Source organism: Dendrobium catenatum, unplaced genomic scaffold (genome assembly GCF_001605985.2).
Source record: "Dendrobium catenatum unplaced genomic scaffold, ASM160598v2 fragScaff_scaffold_1086, whole genome shotgun sequence".
Lineage (NCBI taxonomy): Eukaryota > Viridiplantae > Streptophyta > Magnoliopsida > Asparagales > Orchidaceae > Dendrobium > Dendrobium catenatum.
The window spans coordinates 166,202-191,636 of record NW_021319548.1 but is presented as its reverse complement, the minus strand read 5'-3'; the positions used below and the strand labels follow the sequence as shown (position 1 = coordinate 191,636).

The window sequence follows — 25,435 nt, the reverse complement described above, 5'->3', positions numbered from 1 at the left end:
ACAGTAAGTTTGTTATGCATCTTTAATTGTGTTTTTTTTTGTTTCAACTATATGACCTTTTTTTGGTCTATGATGTGCTCTTTTAGTGTGGAATATTATATATATTAAAAGTTTTCCTGGATCTCCCTGCAGCTTTGTTGCTTCTGCTCGCCAGTTAGCTAAAGCATTGGAGGTTCCATTAGTTAATGACTTGGGTTATACAAAAAGATATGTGCGCTTCCTTCAGGTATGATGCTTATTACCTTCACTGCAGTTGCCCTGGGTAACTGCGATCTTGTTTAAGCTTTAGTCATGCGTTGATGTACATGTTTCAGTACTCATTTAGTTGTGTTTTTTGCAACTGTACAACTATGTTTTCGTCCCTCTTTAAAAGAGTTCCTTTGTTTCTTGAAGAGTGTCGGGATTTGCTTGGAAAAACTTTGCATTTCCTTCAAATGGATTACCAGACTTATGCTAACAACTTAGAGTTCTATTGAAGATATATTTAAATAAGTAGACGCTAACAAATAAACAAGAAGAAGCTAAGAACAACTTAAAAGAAAACATTGTTTTTTCATCCTTTTTTAATTAAAATTTAAGAGTTCATACCACCATCATGCCTATGTTGGAGTATCAGTTTTGATAAATGTAAGCCTAGATCAGAGGTGCTTGAAATTTTAGCTTTTAAGTAGATTCTTCAGAATGATGTGTAGAATCAGTGGGTTTTATAGGTTGTGGACTTGGGTTATATGGCACTTCAAAATATTCTACCAAGGTTGGTATGATCTTGTAGGGCTTAACCAATTCAGTATTTGGGATATTTTGAGAGGTTTAGATGAAAAATAGAATTAAAATTAAGAGAGAATGAAATTAAATTGGGCATGGCTTTTATTGCTCCTTCCTCTTCTAGATTGTTTCCAATCAAGTATTGGAAAGAGAGAACATATGGATGAGTTATTTGATTTCCTTCAAAATTTTTACTTAATTTTCCACAAAAAGATGGAAAAATAAGTTGTTTGTTTACAGATTATATGAATTAACAAGATTATCCAGTCTTAAATTAATTACATGCTTAAAAAGTTTTTTTTAGGGGGAACCCACAAAGGGGCCTACGCGTTGATATAATTGTAAAAAATTAAAAGGTCCTTAAAGGGACCTTGAGCTCTACTACTGCTCAGGCGAGCTACAAGCCAAAAAACCAAAAACCCTAAGAGCTCAAGGTCCCTGCTAAGCTAAAATACAAAACTTCCTAGATACATTCTACGGTGTTCAAGGATGAACACCCAAAAAATGGGATATAGCTCACAAAAACTCTCAGCACTTGCTCGCTGATCCAAAACTGATACGAGCAATAATCTGCACAAAATGGGTCCAATGACTCAAATATAAGTTCTTCCTGCAAAATGACAAATAACTCTTAGTATACCAAGTCACAGCCCATAGAAAAACAACAAAACCAGCCAAAATATAACTTCCCAACATAGCAGACTGAACCAAGATCCACCTGCTAAAAAAAGAGTCACCCCCACATGCCAGTGGAAATAAGAATCACCCCCATACACAGCCAAGAACCACAGTAAATAGGATCCAAAACATAGATGAGATGCCAACTAATAACATAAAGGAGCAACCAATTATCCATCTTATACCAACAAGGACGACTGCAGAACCCCAAAATAGTCCCAAAAATCCAAATTAAACAATTAATACCAGCATTGATCGAGCCCAGTAAAAGATCCTCCAGTGAAAAAAATCAAATCCAATCCAACAGCACCAACCCAACAAAGCAGGAAAACCCAGATACCAACACCCAGCCGAGAATCCAAAACCACCAGATAACACAAACCCATACGCACCAGCATAACAAAAACACCGAAGAACCCAAAACAAAGAAACCCGAGCAGCCCAACACCACCAGCAGACCAACGAAACACCAGACCAAAAAGGGAGACACACGCAGAAGAAAATTAAATTCTAACATAAGGGAAAGAGCTTTTATCCAAATTAATAAGACCTTTAAGAGCAGCAGGAGCATTGCTTTCAACAATATCAATAAAATTCGACTTCCCAGCTCCAGAACAAGCTTACCAGCTAGCACAAGCATTATCCTCCTTATGGATAAAGGAATTCTGAACATTGATAGAGTTCATCAAGTTTTTGATGTCTCTAATGGTATAAAAGGCCTCCGGGTGACAAATTAAGTCCAACTCATTAAATAAACATTGAATATGAAAATTAAGCTCAGTCTCAATAGTGATATTGACAATACCAAGGGTCAAACACCATCTTAAATCATAAAGAATAGAAGCAAAGATAGCCAGAGAATAGTTCCCATTAAAAGGCCCGCAAAGCCAATTAAAACCTTACCAAAGCCATCTCTGATGATGCCACCACACCCAAAATTATTAAGCTCAAGTTTGGCACTCACATTCATCTTGAAACCACCCAACATAGGTCGAACCCAGTGAACCAGACAAGAGGTAGTAGGAGGCAGAGGGAAGTTCAAAGAGATCCCTAAATCCAGAGCCACATTAAAACAATTCTTGAAACTTTTCATAGAAATTAAATTAACAGAAAACAGTTTGAGCAGTTTATCCTTGACATTTTTAATAACCCTTAAAGAGTTCATTTTAACACTATTGAACAAAGAGTTGTTCCTTTCCAACCACAAGAACCATAAAATAAGGGAAGAGGTAACATTTCTAATATGCCCAATAGGATTCACAAACCAAGCATTAAAAAGGCCATAAATGGACATATTAACCTTAAAAATGTTTAAGCCAAAATACAAAACTTCCTAGATACATTCTACGATTCATCTATCATTATAACAATCTAATCTCCTATTACACATCATTATCCTTGTTTAATACTCAACCTAAATTTTTTAATAAAGATATTAATTTGAATGGGCTGATTGGATATATTCTCTTGTGAAACTAGTTGTGCTCCAATCCCATTTCATGGAATTTGCTTACAACTTAGTATTGGAATCCATTATATAGGCTTGGTCTAGTTTTAGCTTTGTACGTCCATGCTGATCTTCACCTGGCATCATGTGGTTTAACCTAATCTAAGCTAGGCTGCCTTATTATACTACACCATCTTAGCCCACCCATGTTGCTTGTTTTCTTGGTCGGCCAAGCCCAATGTTGGGAGAGCCTCCTTGATCATAAAGTTGATTAGTATATGTAGTCATTGGGCTATTAGCTAAATAGATTTGATCTTTTTATTGATGGATATTTTATAAAGAGTTGTACCCATTTCTTGATTTCTATATGTAAGTTATTCAAGTTTAATGAGATTTCTTTGCATGATTAATTTTACTTTTAACATATGTCAATTGGCTCTAATTGTTCAATAAGCACTCCAACAATAATTGTCTTTTAGATTTAACTATTAGTGTTATCATGAATTGTAAGGAAGTTTTAAAAAAAAGTATTGTAAGGAAGTGATTTTATCATGGTTAGTGGTCCATGTTTATTTGGCGGTCCTTTGTGATATTATATTCTTTCTTCTATCATACATGTTTACTTCTATTGAATAAAGATAATTTTTTCCATCAACATGTTTTCAAACTAGGAAAATTTTAACCACCAACCCTCTTAATATCACCTGGATCTACTTATTCATTACCCACATTACAAGAACCTAAAGTGCTCACTCGCAGCGCTTGATCGCTTGACTACTTGTGCAATGCTTGCTTGACCACTCACCGTTGACTTGATAATGCTGCCTGCACCACTCACACTGTTTGCTCTCATTTCTTCCTGGCCCCTTCATGTTTGCTCACACTGTGTGCACTGGCCTTGCGCTCACTAGCTACAATGTGTTTACTCATCTATGCTATTGTGAGCTACTTTGCTATCTCGATTAGCCTTGGTATATCCCCATTGACAATCCCATCCACTCTTGCATGGGTTATCATTAGTTAATCTGTGTTATCCATCTTGTCACCCACATATGCTATTATAAATGAATGTTATTCTTGATCTCCCTTGCACGCTACTTAAGGCAGCAATTTTCCTCCATCTTCATGATTTGAGTCCATTCTAATTTTCGTCAATTTTATCTCATATGGTGGAAGAGCTTCTTAATATCCGCTCAATAATTTAAAACACTCCATTATAAATGTATGCTATTCTTGCTCTCCCTCGCAAGCTACTTAAGGCAGCAATTGTTATCCATCTTCATAATTTGAGTCCATTCTAATTTTCTTCAATTCTCACTCACATGATGACAAAGCTGCTTAATCTCTGCTCAATAATTCAAAGCACTCCATTATCGGTATCACAATTAATTTTAATGATACCAACTATTTATTATGGTTGTGGGCTATTTACTTTTTTATTGGTTCATCGGACAAACTCTCTCATATTGATGTGTCTCCTCTTACTAATTGTGGGCTCCGAAAATTCGGCCCCGGCCTCCCCGCCGTGCGTTTCTTTTATTCCAGCGAGGGAGTTTTAACGGATATGTTCCGAGGTAAATTTTGGAAGGCAGATGGGTTCGTAGATAAGACACTACTCAGAGATTTCGCCCTCATTTTGTGAGGACTTTATGATCTGAGTTCTGGTTTCCCATAGGCGCAAGCCCCTATAGTTAATTACCCCTCCCGATAACGAGAGAGAACTCTCGATTAAGGCTAGTCGTCAATCAGATACGTATAGAATACATGTTATCTGGCATATAGCAGCAGCATAGGTTTGGGTATTGAAAATTGGATTTTTGGATTTGGAATTTGATTCAGAAGATTTGATTTTATTTTATTTGATTTTGACCTTTAGAAATCATTTAAATTTTGTTCAGGTTTAGGTCCACAAGTCCACTGTTCATCGTACAGGTCATCTGCTCATTTAGTTCAAATTTTGTGCACTTCTGTTCAAGTACAAGTTTTCTATATTGTTGCCCACGAAGGTCTTCAAATTGTTCAAGTCTTTGTACATTTCAGTGAAAATTTCGGCAGCACCCCGGCATATCCCCTGTTTGGGGGAAAATAGGGGAGCTGGGCCTTCCCACCACGCTACTCGAGCATGTATGATAGGTGTCCTTAGACACCGCGTCCGTACAAATTTCATCCCACCACGCTACAAGAGCGTGTATGGGGCCTTCAGCAGTAAGTGATCTCCCTCCCCTTCGACTGCTCCCTATGCTCTCTCGTAGCCGGTCGACATCGCACCTTCGACGGCTTGCCCTGCCTGTCGGATCGGAAGTTACTACATTTTAATTGGAAGCAACAACGGGTACTCACTGGCTGTGAAAGAACTTTCTCCCCTTCAATAGCTTCTTCGACTCCCCGTGGCTGTGCGACTTTGCTCTTTCGACCAACACTCCCTACCTGTTGGATCGGAAACGACGACAAGAGCTCGTTAGCTGTGAGGGTAACTTTCTTCCTCTCACGCTCTTCTCAGCCAAATCCCGTAAATGCATTAATATATATATATATATATATATATATATATATTTTTTAATGCATTTACGGGATTTGGCTGAGAAGAGCGTGAGAGGAAGAAAGTTACCCTCACAGCTAACGAGCTCTTGTCGTCGTTTCCGATCCAACAGGTAGGGAGTGTCGGTCGAAAGAGCAAAGTCGCGTAGCCACGGGGAGTCGAAGAAGATATTGAAGGGGAGAAAGTTCTTTCACAGCTAGTGAGTACCCGTTGTTGCTTCCAATTAAAATGTAGTAACTTCCGATCCGACAGGCAGGGCAAGCCGTCGAAGGTGTGAAGTCAACCGGCTACGAGAGAGCAGAGGGAACAGTCGAAGGGGAGGGAGATCACTTCACAGCCGACGAGTACCCGCTGTTGCTTCCGATCAAAATGCCGAACTTTCGCTCCAACTGGAAGGGAAAGTCGTAGAAGGAGCGGCGTCGAACAGCCACGTAAGGACCAGAGAAGCCGCGTGGAAGGGAGGAGATTGTCTTCACGGTCGGCGGGCTTCTTGGCTTCCGATCGGATGTCGTAACTTCCGGTCGTGATAGGGAGAGAGAGTCGGGGAGAGAGCCAGAGAGCGACCGAGAGAGTAAGAGTGCGAGGGAGAGGCCGAAGGCCTCATCCCTTTGGCCATTTAACGACGCGAGACCGTCGTGCGTTGAAGCGACGTGAGGTCGTGCGAGACACGATATTGGTCGTGCGAGCGACGTGCGACGGCGTGGGAGAGGCAGAGCAGGTGAGGATTTGATCTCTTTTTTTTGTTTTCTTTGCACAGGTCAACACTAATGATAACACCATTAACGTCTCCAAATAACAACCTTGTGATAATGCCCTTCTCGCCTGGATACTCAATTGTCTCGAAACTACTATGGCCTCTAAATCATCAAAGTTAGATTTTCATTGCTTTCTTTATTTTCAAAAAAGTAACATCTCTAGGGTGTATACTTTTATTTTCTCTATAACATAATGATTTTTTTTCATTCAGGACTACTATAGTACCTTGCTGGATAAGTAGGATTAGCTACTTTAGTATAGACCTTTTACTTTTGATTCACAATTCTAATAACAATAAAATGAGGAATTTTGAGTTGCTAAATTTCTTTTATGTTATCGTCAATCTCATCAACATGTGCAAGCTCAGAGTATGATGAATTCTATGATTTTGTAGTTTGTTAATGATTATATTTTCTCTTGTCACCAAACTATTATCTCCCAACTTTATAGTTTTTTGATTAGATTGTCGTTGTTGTGGGGCATCATGGAGATTATTTATGTCTTGTTCATAGAGGCTAGACTAAGAGTGTTTGTGGAGTGGGGAATGCCCTTTGCTCTCTAATCCATTATGGATATACTCATATACTAATCATTCTTCATAGCAATGTTGGGCCAAATTCAAGCATCCTTTCATTGATTAACATGCCTTTGAATCTTCAATGCTTGCTACCTATTTTCCCACTACCATCATCCTTTCAAAAACTATCACGCTTTTAGCAATCTTAGATGCTTATGTCTACTTGTATTGTTTCCTCCTTTGGATCTGTTGCAATTGCTTCATTTGATAGGCCCTTCTTGTTGGATCCTGATTTTTTTTTTATAACATGGAAGGTAATCAACATCGGTTATCCTATGTTGACCTTTCATATCTACATTTCTCCTTAGATTGTCTTTGACAAAGAAGATATCTCTTTCTTGAAGTCTCTTTCAATGTGTTATGTATACTTATGTTTCCTGTCAACTAACATGCTAAGGATTGCTTCTCTTTCGTAAGTCATATCTCGATGTGTTATATGTACTCAAGTTTCTCATCAATTTATCATTTATTCATTGTTTAATTGAATCTCATAACTGCTCTATTACTTTTTATCCTTATCATTGAATTTTTTGGGATCTTAATATAAGAAAGGTGATTGGAGGAGATGTTGAAATTGGATGAATTTATTATTTGATCACGTGATCCCTTGTTCTTTCTCATCTATCATTAGTTCATATTAGTGGTGTTATTGTTTAGGCTATTTTTGGCACCATGAATTTAAGATTTTGCTATTATTTTATCCTCCATGCTTAAATTTGAAAGTAATGCTTATGAACATGGTAAGATTATCTTGTCTTTTCCTTTATGCGTCCATTTCAAATAATATTCATTTGAGTTGGTCCATTATATTATTGAGAGTCTTAGTAAAAGCCTTACCTATTTAAGTTTTAGGTATTTTGTTAGCTTCATTGATTATTCTCTTGCTATTTGGGTTTTACTTGCTGAAATGCAAGTCTGAATCCTTGTTTGTCTCTCACAATTTTTATTAAGAAATAAAAGTTTAATTTTATACTATGAATAAAGTTTATTGCACTGATAATTCCCTCGAGAAAGTAGTCTCAATGTCACTCTTGTGTTGGCATTGTCATCATTCTTATTCTCATAGGTGTTAGCAGATTAGGTCTATTGAATGCGAAGATCCCCATCTATTTGATGTTGGGGTGATACTATTTTAATTACATGATATCTTTTAATATGGCCCTATTATATATTATTATTCTTAAGGAAGTTTTTCACTTTTCTAATTTTTGGCATTGAGAATCTCCTTTTTATTTCTATCCACATGTTTGCAATTGCGTCTATATTGTGCATTCTTTTCATACATGCTACTTGCTTTTTTCTTGGCCATATAGTATATTCTTCTAGGTTACTTCCATTCTCGAAAAGGTTATTGCTCTTATTAAACTCACTCACATTGCACATCGATGCTTCTGTAGACGCGATCATCAATTCTCACCCTATTTTTTTTCCCCTTAAAAAAATCTTCCTCAATTGTTCCTCTTCCTTCGCCACCCTTCTACTCTCATGTTGTCGTGAGGTTTACACTCGATGCCTTTTTTCTTCTCTTGAAGTACCTAACACTTACACCATGCTGACTCAACTAGTTGAGCATACGAGCTATCTAATATGTGCTTTCCAAGTGGCATTTGGACAGATAAATGTTTATGTATGTGTGTGTCTATATATATATATCTCGTTGATCAACTTTCATCTTTTTTTTTTTTAATCGTTTTGTTATATTTTGGTCTGCAATTTTTATTTTTAGACTATACGAGAAGGCACTTCAAAATTTCCTTTGAAATTAGGCAATCTATATTGAAATGGTTACATCACTCAATTAAGTTGCAAACCTGCAGACACTCTTATTGTCGCTCAAAATATGGCAAATTAGGAAAGTATTATTTGAGGATGTTTCTCGTATCATAAGTTGGTTTGGTAAATTGGTCTTCTTTATTGCCACAAACAAATATTTCTTGAGTTGTGTGAGTTATTAGTCAGCACATGTAAGCTTCCAAACAAAAATATTGGGAAGCTGTTATTTATATACTCAGGTACATATCGAGAAGGCCTTAAGAAAAGGATTTCTTTACCCCATGAATGGGCACCTTCATGTGGAAGCTACTTTTTGATCTTGATTGTTGGATCAATTGATGACAAAAAAAAAAAAAAAAAAAAAAAAAAAAAAAAAAAAAAAAAAAAAAAAAAAATCAACATCTTGGTAATATCTATTTGTTGGAGATTTGGTTACTTAGAAAAAGTAAGAAACAAATTGTGGTGATTAGGTATAGACGTATAGTACAAAGGCAAAATGTAGGGTTATGGCACACTCCACATGTTAGATGATGTGGGGCAAAATACTTATAGTGGAATTTGAATTTTTGCTATGCAACCTATGGTTTTATAATGTTTCAAATCATACAACTATCTACATTCCCAATATTCAATGAAAGAATAAAATATATTGAGTTTGATTGTTACTTTATTCATGATGCTTCATTGTTGAAAATTGATGCTTGTAATTGCAGCTTTGAGTAGCTTGTAAATATTTTCACAATAGCATTGCAACTAATCTTAGTATTAATAACTGTGTAACAAATTTGAGTTTATTAATACATATATGCTTCAATATGTGGGTGAGTGTAGCGTTGTCATGTATCTTAGGAAAGTGGTTATATCATGGGTAGTTGTGCATGTTTATTTGATGATCCTCCATGACATTGTATTTTTTTCCTATAATGTACCATTTATTAGATGATCATATATGATAAAAATCTTTTTCATCCATAATAGTATAGGTATTCAAAATTTCTATGCTTTGGATGTTCAAAGTCTTGTTTAATTATGCTTTGCTACTTTTTTGTTAAAAGTTTTGTTAGAACTGTTTCATGGCCCACAACCTTTATCCTAGGTGTGTCAGAATGAGTTTTCGGGTCGGGTTCGGGTCCAACCCAAAATTGACCCACCCTCGAATGATCCAACCCGAACCCGACCTAATTACACAAACGGATCATAAATCTGAACCCATACCTGACTCGTCTCAAATCTTTATGTTATATCTTGAGGATTTATTCTATTGGTATTCGGTATTAATCACAGAGTGCATCAAGCATGCAAACATTGAGTTAGTAGTTGTTTTTAAAAGATTCTATTTAGTTTTATAATATATTAAACAATTTTATTGACTGCTTAATTAGAACTTGGGTTTACATGAAAGCTAGATTGCATTACCCTAGACTAGTTTAGTGCCTAATAAATCTCGGACAAGATAACCAAATTATTAGTCAATACATAGATGGGTTTAAAGAATAAAATATGGGTGATTACATTTATGCTTTGTGAATAGTCTTTCTCCTAAAATTTTGACCTATGTACAACATTTTGGATTTACAAATATAGTTGAAACTCATCATAGAGTATTATAGGTGAAATGTTATCAGTGTCCTTCCAATAGAAATATTATAAATAAATCTGTCATCACTAGCATAAACATATACGGAAAGTTTACGTCAACTTTTATAGCCTCCTAATTCAATTTTCACTTATACCCACTATAATTCTTAGCACTAAAAATGATCAATTAATTTGTTCACTAACTATTGAGGCTATCCATTATAATTGTATAGAGAAAAGTCATACAGTTGACCTTTCTCATGTGAAAGAAATTCCTATAGGATAAGTCTAGATGACTATCATCCCTGACCTTATTAGGCTAGGAACAATAGAGGTCATATAAATTTTAAAGATCAATGGGATCCCAAAAACCATTGAGACCTAGAGACAGATCATAAAGATCCTAGATACCATTTAGATATTCCAAAAGTTATTACTCTTTTAGTGATGCACATGATGATTGACATATATAAAAATAATAATAAAAAGTCAATTTGATGCCTGCATCTTTGAATGAAAATATGATCTTAATGTTTTTTTCCATAAGTTAGCCTTTTTTCATCTCCTTCTTCACTTTGCACATACTCCCACTATTAGTCCTAGCACCTAATTTGATCTATTCATTGGTACACTCTTTATTGAGGCAATTTGTTATAAGTGTCAAGAGAAAGGTCATATAACCTCTTTATGTCCTCAAGACTTATGTCATTTTAGCAATAATTTAATGTCCTTTCAAATCTTGTGGGTGAACATGTTGATTGAAGATGATGACCTATTTTGATGACAATTTGAACTTATATATAGAACAACATTTTAATATCTTGAACAATCTATTATATAATCCTATTTATGAATCTAAATCTAATATTTAATTCGAATTTGAATTAATATTTAATCTAACAATTTCAAGCTACTCTTAGTGTTTGATTCTAATTTTTTTTATTGATTGAACTTCTCTTCATGGATTAACAATTATACATCTTATAGTTGTTACATTACCCCAAACATGGCTTGTGAGTAGTGTGATGATGCCTAAATATAGAGATGGTTTTGAGCCTTAGGTTCAGGATATTTTTTTTTTTGGCTTGGGGAAAGAAGATTAAGCTAATTTTTTATTTTGGAGAGTGGAATTGAATGACCTTAGGAGTGGTGTCACCCTTGTATAAGAGAGAGGAAAGGCAGAGGAAGGCATATAAAGATGGTGGATTTGGGATTATTGCCCTTTAGCCTATGTTCATAGTGCAGTGAGCTGGAGGTTAGAGAAAATATACATTATGTAAGAAAAATCCATCTCGCTTCATTTGGTAAATCCGACTGAGTGAGGGACAAAGGAGAAGAAGAGAGGGAAGAAGCCCTACTTTCACTATTACATGGATTCAATCTCAACACTTGTGGATCCCTCACATCATCATGGATGAGGTGCTTTTTAATTTGGAGAAGTTAGTTCTTTGATTGGTTATCCCAAAGTGCTATTCTAGCCCTTGATAACGACATGCAATCTGATGTGATGCAAACTTGGAGTTACACAAGATTATAAAAAGAGAATTTACTAATAATTTAATCGTTATAAAATCATGCATCCATTCAAAGTTGGTTAGAAGAGTTCTCCGTATTCCACTTGCTTAGGCAAAGAATTGCATTGAAATTAACCAAGACAATTTAATCAAATACAAAGGGGGAAGTAATGTTAAAAGCTTATAACATGAATCCAAAGATTAATAACGAGTTGTTCACCTTGAAGACCTACTCTCTTTCCTACGAATTTAGGTTGAGCGGAGGAAGATCATCCACGCTAGAAATGAAGTCGCCAAGAGGAGGGAGGAGCCGAGGAACATCGTTGTTGGTAAGGTACTCGGAGGTGGAGGGGGCACGGGAGGATGACCGTTGATGATCCACTCGTAGTCTGAAAATTGATCGTCGACGACGTCCACAAGGGTTGGAAGGATTCGATTCAAGTACTCCTCGATGGTGTCGTCAAAGCCAAACCCAACATCGAAGAAGGGAGATCGGAGAATGTGGATATCTCCGTAGACATCGAATATGAGCCCGTGATCAACTTCGGGATCCGCCATTCATGATGATGAATAATCTTGTGGGTGAGTTTGGTGGTAGACTAGCTTCTCTTGGTAGAAATAGACAAGACAATGAGGAAGTAGTGGGCTCGGGTAGGGAGAGAGAGAGAGAGGGGCGGATCAACTAGGGGTTAGAGGAGTTTTGTTAGAAAACTGAAGTTAATTTCAGTTTTAAGAAAATTTGGAGGGAGATTAAATGAAGGGGAAATTTGAATGTCTAGTGGGGGTGGGCAATTAAGGGGGCAATCAAATTTGAATCCCCTAGGGGGGCCGGCGGCTTAATGAGAGGGAGGAGATTAGGGAAAATGGTTAAGTGCTGAAATTAATTTCAGCTCAAAGGAAGTGGGGGGAAAAAGTGAAAATATTTGAAATTATATTTGAATTTCAAAATAGGGGTGGAGTTAATTGGGCATTCAATGGGAAGCCCAATGAGGGGGGGCCGGTGGCATCAAAGGAGGTGGGAGAAGATTTGGGAGAGGAGAGGGGGGTTTCCAAATTGTGATGATGACTAGGAAAGAAATTTTAGTGAATCCAATTTAATTTGATTTAAAATTGAATTAAAAAAAAATTAAAACTTTCCTAAATTGGAATTTCAAATTTGGAAAGAATTTGTAATTTGAAAATCAAATTTCAGAAATTGAAGACTATGGGAGAGAGGGGTGGTGGGCGGATGGGGGACGATCGGTGGCTAGGTGGTCGGCCGGCGGTGAGAAGGCGGGCGGCGGATGGAGCTCTAAGGGCGGCGGCAACAGTGGAGGGCTCGGTTTCTTCCAGCTCTTGAGCTTTGCTTGTGGTCTCTTATGGTGGAGGGGCAAGAAACTAAGGCTTTGTTTGTTTGGGCGTTTTTTTTTTTTTTTTTGCCTTTTTCATTTGGAAATAGAGGAATTTTTTGTTAGTGTTGTTTGGTCCGTCAAATCACGTTCCCAATAACTCCATTTTTTTCATTTTTCTGCAGTTTTGAGAAAGCTTTTTATATATGCTTCTCTGTTAGAAAATTCCATTTTCTGAACTAATATTTTTTAAAACAACCTTTTACAAAATTACAAAAAAAAAATAAACGAAGCCTAAGTATTGCAAATCTCAATGATTCACCCAAAAAAACTCACAAAGAGATCACCAAAAAAACTCACCAAGAGATCTAAAATTGAACTCACAAAGAGAACAAAGAGCAAGAAATTTCATTCAACAATAATCAATCCTCATACAAGATACAAGAGCCATATATATTGGCCTCTCCATGACAATTAATACAAAAGACTAACATGCCCCTTGGGCTACAAAAGTAATCAACTACCCATAAGGGCAAAAATGGAAAAACTGAAATAGAAATGCGTAATACATAAAATGCTAATGCAAATAAGCATCAATAATAAAGGCTCTCCATCATGTCCATCGATCTCTTGTGTCGTCTCTGATAAACGCGTCGAAATCTCCTATCGATGTCCCCATCACAATCCCTTTCAGCCTTTTCATAATTACTGGTTTTGTATTGAGTACATGTGGAGATTCAACAGTAGAGTCTGGGTAGAATGTTCTTTGATAGGATTGTTAATGAGGAGCTTGGTTTTGGAGCCTTTATGGAGGCATCAATACTGACCAGTAGGTGCATATCAGTAAGGCCTATTGGTTGGCAAGCCAATGTTTAGATGAGTATCTATCATAGCCAGCTTAATGCTAATTGATAGGGAGCTGCAGGAGTGTGCCTTAAGGCGATAGTCAATTGATGAGGCACTTGAGGTGTTGATGAGTTTTGTTAGAAGGTCGATCGTGAGAGGTTTTGGATGGAGTGCTTGGACCCTAACAAAGAACCATAGATGCTGGTTGGTTAGACCGGCAGAGTGCTAGAGAAGTCTTTTCCTAAAATCCAAACAGGTACTTGAGCGAGGCGGTGAGTAAGTGAATGGTAGCTTTGTGGTGGAGGCTAACTTAGTTTTGTCAAAGAAAGACACTAGGATGAGTTGCTAGGAAGGAATGTGTTAGTCAAGTGAATTCATAGTTTGAGCAGACTTGAAAATTTGAGCTCCGACAAGGAAGGTGCCATCATGAGAAGTTGCTAACCATTGTAACCAGAGGGATTTGAGGCTGATTAACTCAATGTGGGAGGTGCAAGAATTTGAGTTTGAGGATTGCTTGCTGGCGAATTGGCTTCTTTGAGATGGTCTCTTGTTACTTGGTTTAATTCTATTTGTATTTTTCGATAAAAATCTTATAATCAAGTTTGGATTATGCTGCAAATGAATGTCAGTGATGCTTTTCTTTATTTAGACCTCATTAAGGCTATTTATATAGAACAACCTCTTGGGTATGTTGAGGTATGTTGCTCAAGGGGAGACGAAAATGCATAAGATTTAGAAAGTTAAATATGGGTTGAAACAAAGTCCTAATGCTGGTTTGACAAACTCTATAAGGTTTTAGCTATTGCTGAGCTTTGAAGTAATAATGCTAATTATTCAATCTTTTTTTAGTACTCTTCTTGCACGTGATATTATCTTCACTTTAAGTGACACATAGAGACTTGATGAAATAAAACATTATATTTAGAAGATAATATCCAGAGATCTAGGTCGCCCAAAACCCTTTCATGGCATCGAGTATGCATTTGACAAAGATGATGCTTCTCTTTCTCAAGAAAGTATGTTACAAACCTTCTTGAAGAAGCATATCTTCTTTGACGAAAGCTATTGACTCTCCCATAGATACTTTATTTGGAAATGGTGTTATCTTTGAAGATATTGCTAGATTTTGAAACAAGTTAAAATATCTATTGGAAAAAGGATTAGAATTAAAGAAATAATTAACAATGGGTTAAAGCATACATATAGATGCATATTATGTTTGGTAAGTTGAAGATAACTTGTTAACTTACTAGAATATTAAACTATGACAGTTTGCGTTAACAATTTAAGCCCATTAGAACTTAATAATTTAAAGTAAGAACTGATGGTAATCTTAAGAGTCCTCAACTCATTAGCAGTAGCTGGAGATTTATTCACTAAATAACATGAAATACTATTTATCAGAAGATTATTGTTCAAACAATCATTGGATAAAGTACACATGTCAATCTCTTATTGTCCTATTCATTCATTTTATCACGTTAGTTTTGCTAATGTGTACAACTATAATGCACTTATAAAATTTCTGACGAACATAGTTTCAAGCATGTAAGAGCATCTTTCTTTCGGCCACTCTAAAAATATCCTATTCATTCATTTCCTCATAATCTTTTTGCTTGTTTGCTACTCAATATGTGGCTTTCCACTTCTTGAATGTGCTAAATACATTACAACGTTTGTTTAAACAAGAAAACTTAAACATTTGAGAAATCATCTATGAAGGTAAGCATGCATGTAGGTTTACCCTTTGATCTAACATTAATACGGCCTTCAAGTAAAAATTAATATATTCCAAATTATATTTGGTCTTATGAATATTAGTGGAAAAGTTCAATCTATGAGGCTCACCCCAACCACAATGCTTATAAAACTCTAGTGTTTCATTATTTTGACTATAAAACAAACCTTTTTTCACAATTATAATAAGCTCCACTTTGACATATGCCTATGTCTTATATGCCATGATCAAGTCAAATCATTTGAGGAAGAAACTGATGCATCAATTATGATTGTGCTACTCTAAAGGAAGTAGAGATTGCCAATGTTTTTTACCCTCATCAAAATCATGTTACTTTTTGAAATATGTAAAACTTCGCTTTCAATAGTGAATTTACAGGCATTGGAGTTTCAAATAGACTAAGACATAAAATTCTTCTTCAAAGTTGATTCATGCATGACCTCTCCTAAAATCTTATAGCTCTATTCATGTCTTGTTGTGATTTGCCCCTATTCCAATTATCCTTTAGATCGTGTTATTGCCACTATGGATATTCCACTGTTGATAGATTTATAAGAAGAAAATCAATTATTATGAGGAATCATATTATAAGAACATTTAGAGTTAATGATCCAATCAATAATAGAAGAAACACAACAATTTGTAGTTATCAAAATAAAGATTAGCTCCCTCTATTTTTCTCTCTACAATAGATGTTGCTTCAAAGTTATATTTGCCTTTATGACCACCTTTTTCTTTGAGCTTTATTGTAATAATATATAGTTTGTTTTCTTTCATCCATGATTTTTGCTGCAGCGACATGGTCCTTTTTCTTTATCTGCAGTTTCGATCTATTTCTTTATTCTTTGCTTTCACCAAAGCTCCTCTTTTTGCAGATAAGCCACCATATATGCTATATTCTTGTACCTTTTTTAAATATAAACCATAATATTATAACCAAATAAATTAATACTTAAAAGACAATTACAAGGATTTGTTATATTAAAATGTAGAGAACATAAACTAATTTAAGATAACATGTTGACAAAGACAAAACAGTTCATCTAATGGGTGAATATATCCTTGAATAACTCTCATGTATTGCCCTTAGCTTGTAGCTTTGTGAATATTGGAGAATGATAACAAATTCTTTCTAATTTCATCTCCCTATAAAATATGATATGAAACCTCCTATCCACTTGGACTTCAATACTCAATACACCACACGATATCCAATTGAAAGTTGCTCAAAGTATGTGGCATCATTGTTCTCAATAATAGAAAGGGAGTGAGGGGCTACCTCATTAAGAGGATATATTCTGATGTTCTTTGATATCGATGAGATTATGATATCCTTCGTACTTAGTTTAGTAAGGGGTGGATCTAATGATTCTGGTTCTATAGTATTATCTAGAGTTTGTTCAAGATTTTGTGTGCATGCATGAAGTGGCAGAGGTGGATCAACATCCACTGTGATTGAAGATAGATTTGGATCATTTGCATAACTCCCCACCCCTTTGTTCGTAACAGTTATGATCCAAAGCAGATGCTTTTCTCAAATTTTGATTAGCTATGAAGTAATCTGAGTATTTATATTCATATATTTTGTGAGAGTTGCAATATGGAGGAGCTCCTTCAAACACATCATGTTGTTGATATCCACTAGAAGTAAAACCAATCCAAACATACCTTTCCAAAGATATAGTAATGCCCATTTTCACCCAATGTCAATTTTCCAAGATATAACCTAGTGAGTATAATGAAAATTGATTGAAATAGTAAAGCTTAAGCTGAGGAAAGGAGATTCAAATTGAAGTGATTGATGGTTCCATGGATGAGTAAAATGGTAGGATCACTTTAACATACACATGGTAAAGCTACATATATAGTAAGAGTGTTTTGAGAGAAGACTAGATTAATCTGCATCATTAGATAATATGATAATAATATAGCTGGGTTGAGGAAGTCCAATAGAATATTTTTTAACCAAATGCATGTATGACATAAATTGGCATATAATCTCAAGATTGGGATGCCCCATCAAGAACTTTTCCACTAAAGAGAAAGAGAATAGTGTAGCTAGCTCAAAAATCATAGTTCAATGAGAATGAATGCTAGTTTAACCTAAACTGTGGAGGGTTGTTTGCGTTGTTCGGGGTTTGATCTTTGGTTGAAATGCAAAGGAAATTGGGTAGAAGTCATCAGAGTTTTAGGACTTATCGACTCTCCAACAATTGCAACGAAGGATCAATGAGCATTGGTATAAGGAATACTATCTATATTTGGTTCAACTGTAAGAGGAGCCAGATAGGAAATTGTGAGCGTCTATATCAATGGTGGTTAAGGAATAGCTCAACCAAGGGAGTCAACTTGAAGACCAAGCATCATATAGGATGTTTTAAATCTCAAATAATGGACTATATCTAGGGGAAGTGAGGAGGACCATCGATGACCGAATCGGAAAATGTAGAACATATATTGAAAGACATCAAGGAAGACTGAGCCAGCAAGGGTGTCATTCTTGATGCCAATGCCATAGATGTCATGGGCGCGATTAAATTGCCCATTGACACTTGTTTTCCCCAGGAAAAAAGCTTGTACACATACTATAGATGTAATAGGTTAATGAGAAATTAACATATGAGATTGAGATTAGTATCTGTTAACACGATAAGGCACGAGCTAAGCTTTAATGCAGTTAGCCACTGACCAATGTGCTGAGTGAATCAAACGGAACTTGAGACTGAAAGCCATTGATGCGTTGTAGGGATTGCATATCAATCCTATGTGTCAAGTGAAACACCCGAGGGGATGTGTGAGCGCATGATGATGACGACAACCAAAAATGCATTAAAAAATGTATGCTAGTTGTGTATTTGAGGACGAAGGCTTGTGAGCACAATCACATGCAAGCACAATTGACCTCAGAGAGAGCAGCATGAGCGCTTGAGATGAACTCGAGATGAAAATTTCCTTACCTTTTGTTTCACCCTCTTTCCTTATAAAAATGGCTTAGGATTTTTTTTTTTGAAATGATGAGCAATAAATTGCAAGTGTATTTCAAATTGATAACTTTGGAGAAATAATCTTCTACTCTAATGATAGTGCCACAAATCCTTTTACAAAAATTTAATATATTATCCTTGCACCTTTTTCCACAACTCATTTGATAGGAGGGTACACTTCTAATGTGATGATTGATGATGGTGTACTCATAAGTGGATAGTAGGGAGTATAACATGGTCAAAATTTTATCTTTCTCTTCAATCTTCATATCTAGATTTGCTAGATCTAATAGATTCTTATTGTAGGCATGTTAATGCTTTTGCAATTATATATCATTTTTCATGCTAAGTGGGAAAAATTTGTCATGACCTAGCCCGGAGGCTCGAATTAATGAGGCGGGAACAAACAGTCGGACGATAAATTAAAATTTTATTTGCTAAATTTATGTCCAATACACTAAAAGAGATACTAAAACTTCTAAAATAAACTAATACAAAATCATTCAAATACCTTTATTCTAGTGCGCCACATCTACAATACACATTTTCATCTCTTCTATTCATTTTGATTTTAATAAATTATACCTGAAAATGTTAGAGCAATTACAAGCAAGCCACAACTCTGAGTAAAACATGCTTATAAATTATAGTAACTTAAGGCAATTGGAACAATATGCATGATCCCTTCTTCATCATATATCATAAAATAATTTCATTTAATCATATCATTTCATCAAAACTTTTAATGTTATGCATAAATCATATATGTCATATATATCATATATTTATTCATATCATTCTCATTTCTCATAAATAATACAACCGTCACAAGAGCCATTGTCTAATTTAGTACCAATGAAGGTAGTCATTTTCCTTTTTCATAGCCTTTTTCATTAACGCGCATGGGTACATTGCGTCCCTAGCCAGTACTATAAGGGGTGTGCTCTATCAGTCAATATGCACATGCAAGCATACTATATAAATCATATCATTTAGCTTCTATATATCATTGCATTTCAAGTCTTCTAATTTAACTTGATTCTAGTTTAACATAATCAATTATCTTTAATGAAAAAAGTCATATAATATTAATAGTGAGCAATTAGATAATAATAGTACTTAGTGCATCACATGTAGGAGAAACAAATATTATCACTGTAATTAAAAGGCATAAGTACTCACCTTAAACTTATGAAATACGTTGTTTCATTTTTACTCTTTATTTCTAATAATGATAGATTTAAAACCTATAAAAGATCACTTCATTAAATTTAATTAATTATTTACTCTTAATTTTCTCTAATTTAATCTTTCAAAACTTCTTCTCTCTTTTTAAATATACTTAATTCTTAAAAATAATTATAATGTATTTCATTAATTAAGATTTCTTTTATTATTATATTTTAAAATTCATGTTGTTCGCTCCCTCTTTCTCTTTCTCAAAGTCTCTCACATTAATTGATTTTTAAAATATAATAATAAAAGAAATTTACAAATATACTTTCTATTTCTCCTTCTCTATATTTTTTATTTAATTCATATTTTCTATATTATTAATATATCATTTATCACTAATCCTTTAATTCCTTATTTGCATAATTAATTTCCTAATTAGCATTTTCAATTAAAATCCATATTTTATTTAAATATCATAATCTCTCAAATTTACGCTCTCTCTAATATGTGCTTTTAAACTCTTAAATTTAAATTTGATTATTATTATTTCTATGTTTGATAAAATATCTCATTTCCTATACAATTTATCTCACCAAAACATCCCTTCCTTGAAAATTTTCCTTCCTCCACCATCGAACCAAAATTTATATCACTTGGATTCTTCCAATATAAAAATCAAAATATATTTTCTTATTATTTCTTCAACTAAAGAAATGAGAAATGAAAGTATATAACCTCAAATTAAATCACATATTTTTTCTTAAGAAGGAATTCCAAAAATCCTAATTCTTCTTCTCTCTCTTCCAGATTTCCTTTTAATATTACTTGTCTTTTCTTAGAATTAATCACAGTAGAAAAAATGCTAATAGAAATGAATTTGAAAAAAAACTTATTTCCTTCTTCTTCCTCTCAGCTTCCTCTCACGACAAAACACGACTCTCTCCCATTTTCTTCTACATGAATGAATAGAATGGACTTATCTCTTATGAGAGTAGTTATTTTATTCCCACGCACGCGATCCTTCGCTCAAAACTGCAAACCAAGCCTTCCTGACATTCCCGTGATTACGTTCGGCCCGCTTCAGTCCGCGACTCTATTGCTTGGTCTGTCTGTTCGCGGCATTAAATAATAGGGCTGGCCGGTTCAATTGAACCGGCTGGCTAGATCGGTTCTTTCACAATTGTTATTTTAAATAGAGACTATTTGTTACTGATTTTTCATCATATTAAGAGATTCCAATATTTCCCACATCTCTTAAGTGATACTTTGATATACTATATTTCAAATAACCTTATCTCTAGCATTAAGAATTGTTGAACTAAGGGTTTTCAGGTCCATCTCCTCATTTGTGCCTCAACTGGGGATTCTTATCTCTTCAAAGTTTTTGAGCAAACTCTCTTTGAACCTATTTTCTTCATTAGATGTTTAAATTATGGTTTCTATTGAATTTATAAACTCATATTTGGTAGTGTTAGCAAAAGTCTTTGGTGACTTCATCATCTAGGTTCAATCTGATTGCTTTGATACTATTTTATTCGTAGTGTCCAAATCACTCACTTTTGAGTTTCTTTAAGAGCAATTAAGTTAACCTTGGTTAAATAATATAAGAATTATACAAATATGAAAGAAAACAACAAACACAACCACACAAATACAAGAATACCAAGATTTATATGGTTTGATTAATAATGAACTACATCCATGGGACTAGTATTGATTAATGCCACTATAAAACATGTGTAGTATAAAATGATTGGACTATCAATAATCTCAAATCCTCTTTTATAGAAAACTACTAAGAGAAGTAGCAAAGAGCGCACTAAAACTTAAATGACATTTCTTACAACAAAGCAAAAGAGAAGAGAAGAAAGAAGAGAGTGTCTTCTCTTGCCAAATTTCTAATAACAAAGAAAGCTAAGGAAAAAACCTGAGGAAGTAACTTGTGATATGCCATACCTTGTGATCTCTCTTGCGTAGGAAGAAGATGATAAAGTGTCTATTTGCACGCATGCTCACTACAAACAGAAGTTATGCATGTCAAATATCCTTTTAGAAAGTATGAATGGTGCTTTAATTATTTTATGAATTGCATTTCATTTTGTTTTTCTTTTAGAAGAAAAACAGTTAATTTTTTGTTTCTATTGTAAATATTTACTAGAAATGGCATTGAATGATTTAAAACTTGACCTTGATGAAACAAGCCTACACGTTAACTATTTAAGTTGTTAGGATCTTACCAAAATATTAAGCTCATGTGGCAAAATTTCATTACTCATGGATAGTTTTTTCTCTTCCTTTAGATAATGATCAGAAGTTTTATCTATTGAAAATCTTTAATTTTATGATGATAAATAATAGCCAATCACCCTTGGCCAATCTCCGGTTATCCTGCCCTGGCTTTGATACTATTACTGTTTCCACAACCATCAAGTAAAAAGGTGATGCTTTGGTTGTATGGTGTGGATTGGAGGAAGGTGCTTCTACATTCCAAGCGATTGTGTTTAGGGTAGATTGACTTCATCATCATCATTTATTCTACTTGTGGCTATTTTTTAATTTTTACATTTTGCATTTTGGTTGCTCCACATCTTCATTCTTCATGTTGATGAAATTTTGAAAGTATTTCTTTTTATTAGTCATTTTATTTCAAGTAAGTATTAAGACACCAGAGTTTTATCCTAATTCACATTTTATTCATTTAATTCTGTTTTTATATACTTGCAAGATTCGTACTTTGTATGATTGCTTTCCAACCAAATGTTTTTGAGAAACTTTTAGTTCATAACCGTTTTACTGAAATTCTGATATTACAGATTTCTGAAGTGGTTAATAGCATGAAGGATCTGATTGATTACAGCAGGCATACCGGTACAGGACCCATGGGTAAGTGTTGGTTTTTATCCTGGTTTATCAATGTGTTTAGTTGTCTATATAGTTCTTCCATCCTCTGCAAGAATACCGGTCTAAAGTGAAAAACCTTAGGTGTTCGAGTTCCACTAAAGCTGTTTGATGCTTTCAGAAGTGCCAAAACTATACGGAATAGAAATCCTTGCTATATGAAGTGATGATGGATAGTTTGATGCAACCTGGATGCAAATTTAAAATGTGATGCAGAAGTAAGATAAATTCATTGATGGTTCTTTAGGTTCACACTCAATAAGAGGAGCTCTTAACTTAGTTGATTACTAGTGTAACAATAGAACTAATGAATTTGAAGGTGAATGCTAGTGAGAATAATTGTTTACGGAAACATGATTTCTAATCTTATGTTTGCAAAAAGAAAACTATAGGGTAAATAACAATGCTATTGATAACTTAAAGGCAATTTTTATGAGCCATCCATCATATAGATCTTGGGTCCTAATTTTTATCTCTAAGTGGTGTGCACTTATTCATTAAAGAGGTCCTTTATTTCAGAGAGGAGCACTGAAAAGCACAATTAGTTTTGTTAAAGGTTTGTGGGATACATAATTTAACCAAGGAGTCTATGTCGGTATCCTTTGATGGCCCTTGGATTGCAATTCGTGTTCTTCCTCTTCCTATCTTAGCCGCCAATCCCCCCGGACATGTTTTTTCCCTTTTTCCTAAATAGCTTTGATTTATTTCAATTGAATGTCTTTTTGGAGAAGTCGATGAATACGTCTGCACTTTGTAAAAAATCAAGCAATAAAACTTAAATAGTTTGTTTTTACACTTTTTTGTATGGTATTAGAGCGAGGTTAGGATTTTCATCTTCCAAGTTTTGTTCTTTTTCTTTCCCCCTTTTTGTTGAATTCTTCTTTTTTTCTTTATTATGATTTTTTTTCTTTGATATTCCTTTTAAATAGTCTACAAACATGAATAATGAAAATCTGACTAAAGGAGAATTATAGGGGCTATAAGATTCATGTTGTATGTGTGAGAGAAATCATCTGAAATAATTTCAAATTATAAAGGCCTTTCTTAAAGGTAAGAGAAAAATCTATCATCTAATGGATTCTTCTTCGAAGCCAAAAAAATTTAAAATTTGTATTTTAGGATGAAGTGAATGTCATGATCATGAGAGGATTGTGTAATACCATGATGTTTTAAATCAGTGAGTCTTATATGTTCTCTATCACAAAAGAAGTTTGGGGAACCGGCTAATAAATGTATTCAAAAGTGATGGTTGCTACCCTTATTATTAAATAAAAACTAAGATTTCAACAACTAAGCAAGGTACCATTCATGTTATTAAGTACTTTAATGCAATGAAGGTTTATTGGCTTAAATTAGATTATTATCAAGATCTTAAGGTGGTATTCTGTGATGATGCTTTAATTCTCAAGCGATTTGTAGAAAAAGTAAGGGTATTTTGAGTTTCTTGCATAACTAGATTATGACTTGAACAATTTGTATCCAAATATTAAGTAGAGAAAACCTACTCTTATTAAGCAAGATTTTTTCTCTTATACGGCCCAAAGAAGGTACGATGGACGGTTATACTTAACGCTTCAATCTCCAAAGCATCTATAATGATAACCATCGTACCCAAGGTAATGGACTTACTGCTATAGACTTTTTTCTTAAAAATTTGGCAAAAGCCTTCTTCCAAAAACAACTTATGGTGCAACTACTAGAAGAAGAAAATGAAACATTAAAGAAAAATGTTGGAAACTCCACAAAAATATAGGAATAAAAGAGCTTACCAAAAAGAGTAGACCTGTCTTGATGAAGCATAATGCTTAATATAAAAGAAATTAATAAATTCAACAACTAACTTAACTCTTTGGAAAAATCATATGGATCATGCCCCTAGCTCAAAATGTTATGACTTGTAACTTAATGTTTTTTCGTGCGATAAATAATTCCCCCACAACTCGATCCTTAATTTTGGAGCCTTTAATTGGATGACAAATATTGCCAACTTTTTTCAACAACAACAACAACATTAAGCCTTTATCCCACTACGTGGGGTCGGCTACATGAATCTTTTTCCTCCATTGTGTCCTATTAAAAGTCAAATTCTCGTTTAAATCTAATAAAGAAAGGTCATTTCTAATATTATCTAACCAAGTCTTTTTAGGTCTGCCTCTACATTTCTTAACATAAGTCAAATCTAATACCTCTACTCTCCTAACCGGGTCATCGGAAGGCTGCCGTTTTATGTGACCAAACCATCTAAGAAGACTCTCTCTAATCTTATCTTCTAATAGAGCTACTCCAACTTTTTAATGTATATGCTCCTTTTGTATCCTATCTGTAAGGGTAAAGCCACTCATCCACCTGAGCATCCTCATTTCTGCCGCACTTAACTTAGTATTATGCTTCTCTTTTAATGGCCAACATTCAGCACCATAAAGCATTGCTTGCCTCACCACCATCTTATAAAATTTTCCCTTAAGTTTGAGGGGTACTTTTCTATCACACAACAAGCCCGATGCATTCCTCCACTACAATCATCCAACTTGAATTCTGCTGATAATATCCCCATCTATTTCACCATCACTCTGAACAATAGATTCAAGATATCTAAAAGTGTGCTCTTATTAATGACTTGATCACCCAAAGTCACAATCCCCTCATTAGGTCTATTACTACTTAAATTACACTTTATATATTCCGTTTTAGATCTACTCAAGCAAAAATCTTTAGACTCTAAGGTTGACCTCCATAATTCAAGTTTACCTTCAACTCCCTCTCTAGGCTTATCAACAAGAAGAATATCATCAGCAAAAAGCATACACCAAGGTACATCCTCTTGCAAATGTCTAGTGA

General features: G+C 34.7%; 1 protein-coding gene across 1 annotated transcript in view; it reads left to right on the top strand.

The window, feature by feature from the left end:
• Window positions 1-25,435, top strand: part of LOC110097986 (transcriptional corepressor SEUSS) — a 42,048-nt gene that overhangs the window by 5,783 nt on the left and 10,830 nt on the right. Inside the window, exons 7-8 of the mRNA XM_020824674.2 lie at window positions 133-226; window positions 22,513-22,582. Of these exons, the coding sequence (XP_020680333.1) occupies window positions 133-226; window positions 22,513-22,582 (164 nt within the window). The remainder of the gene's footprint in view (window positions 1-132; window positions 227-22,512; window positions 22,583-25,435) is intronic.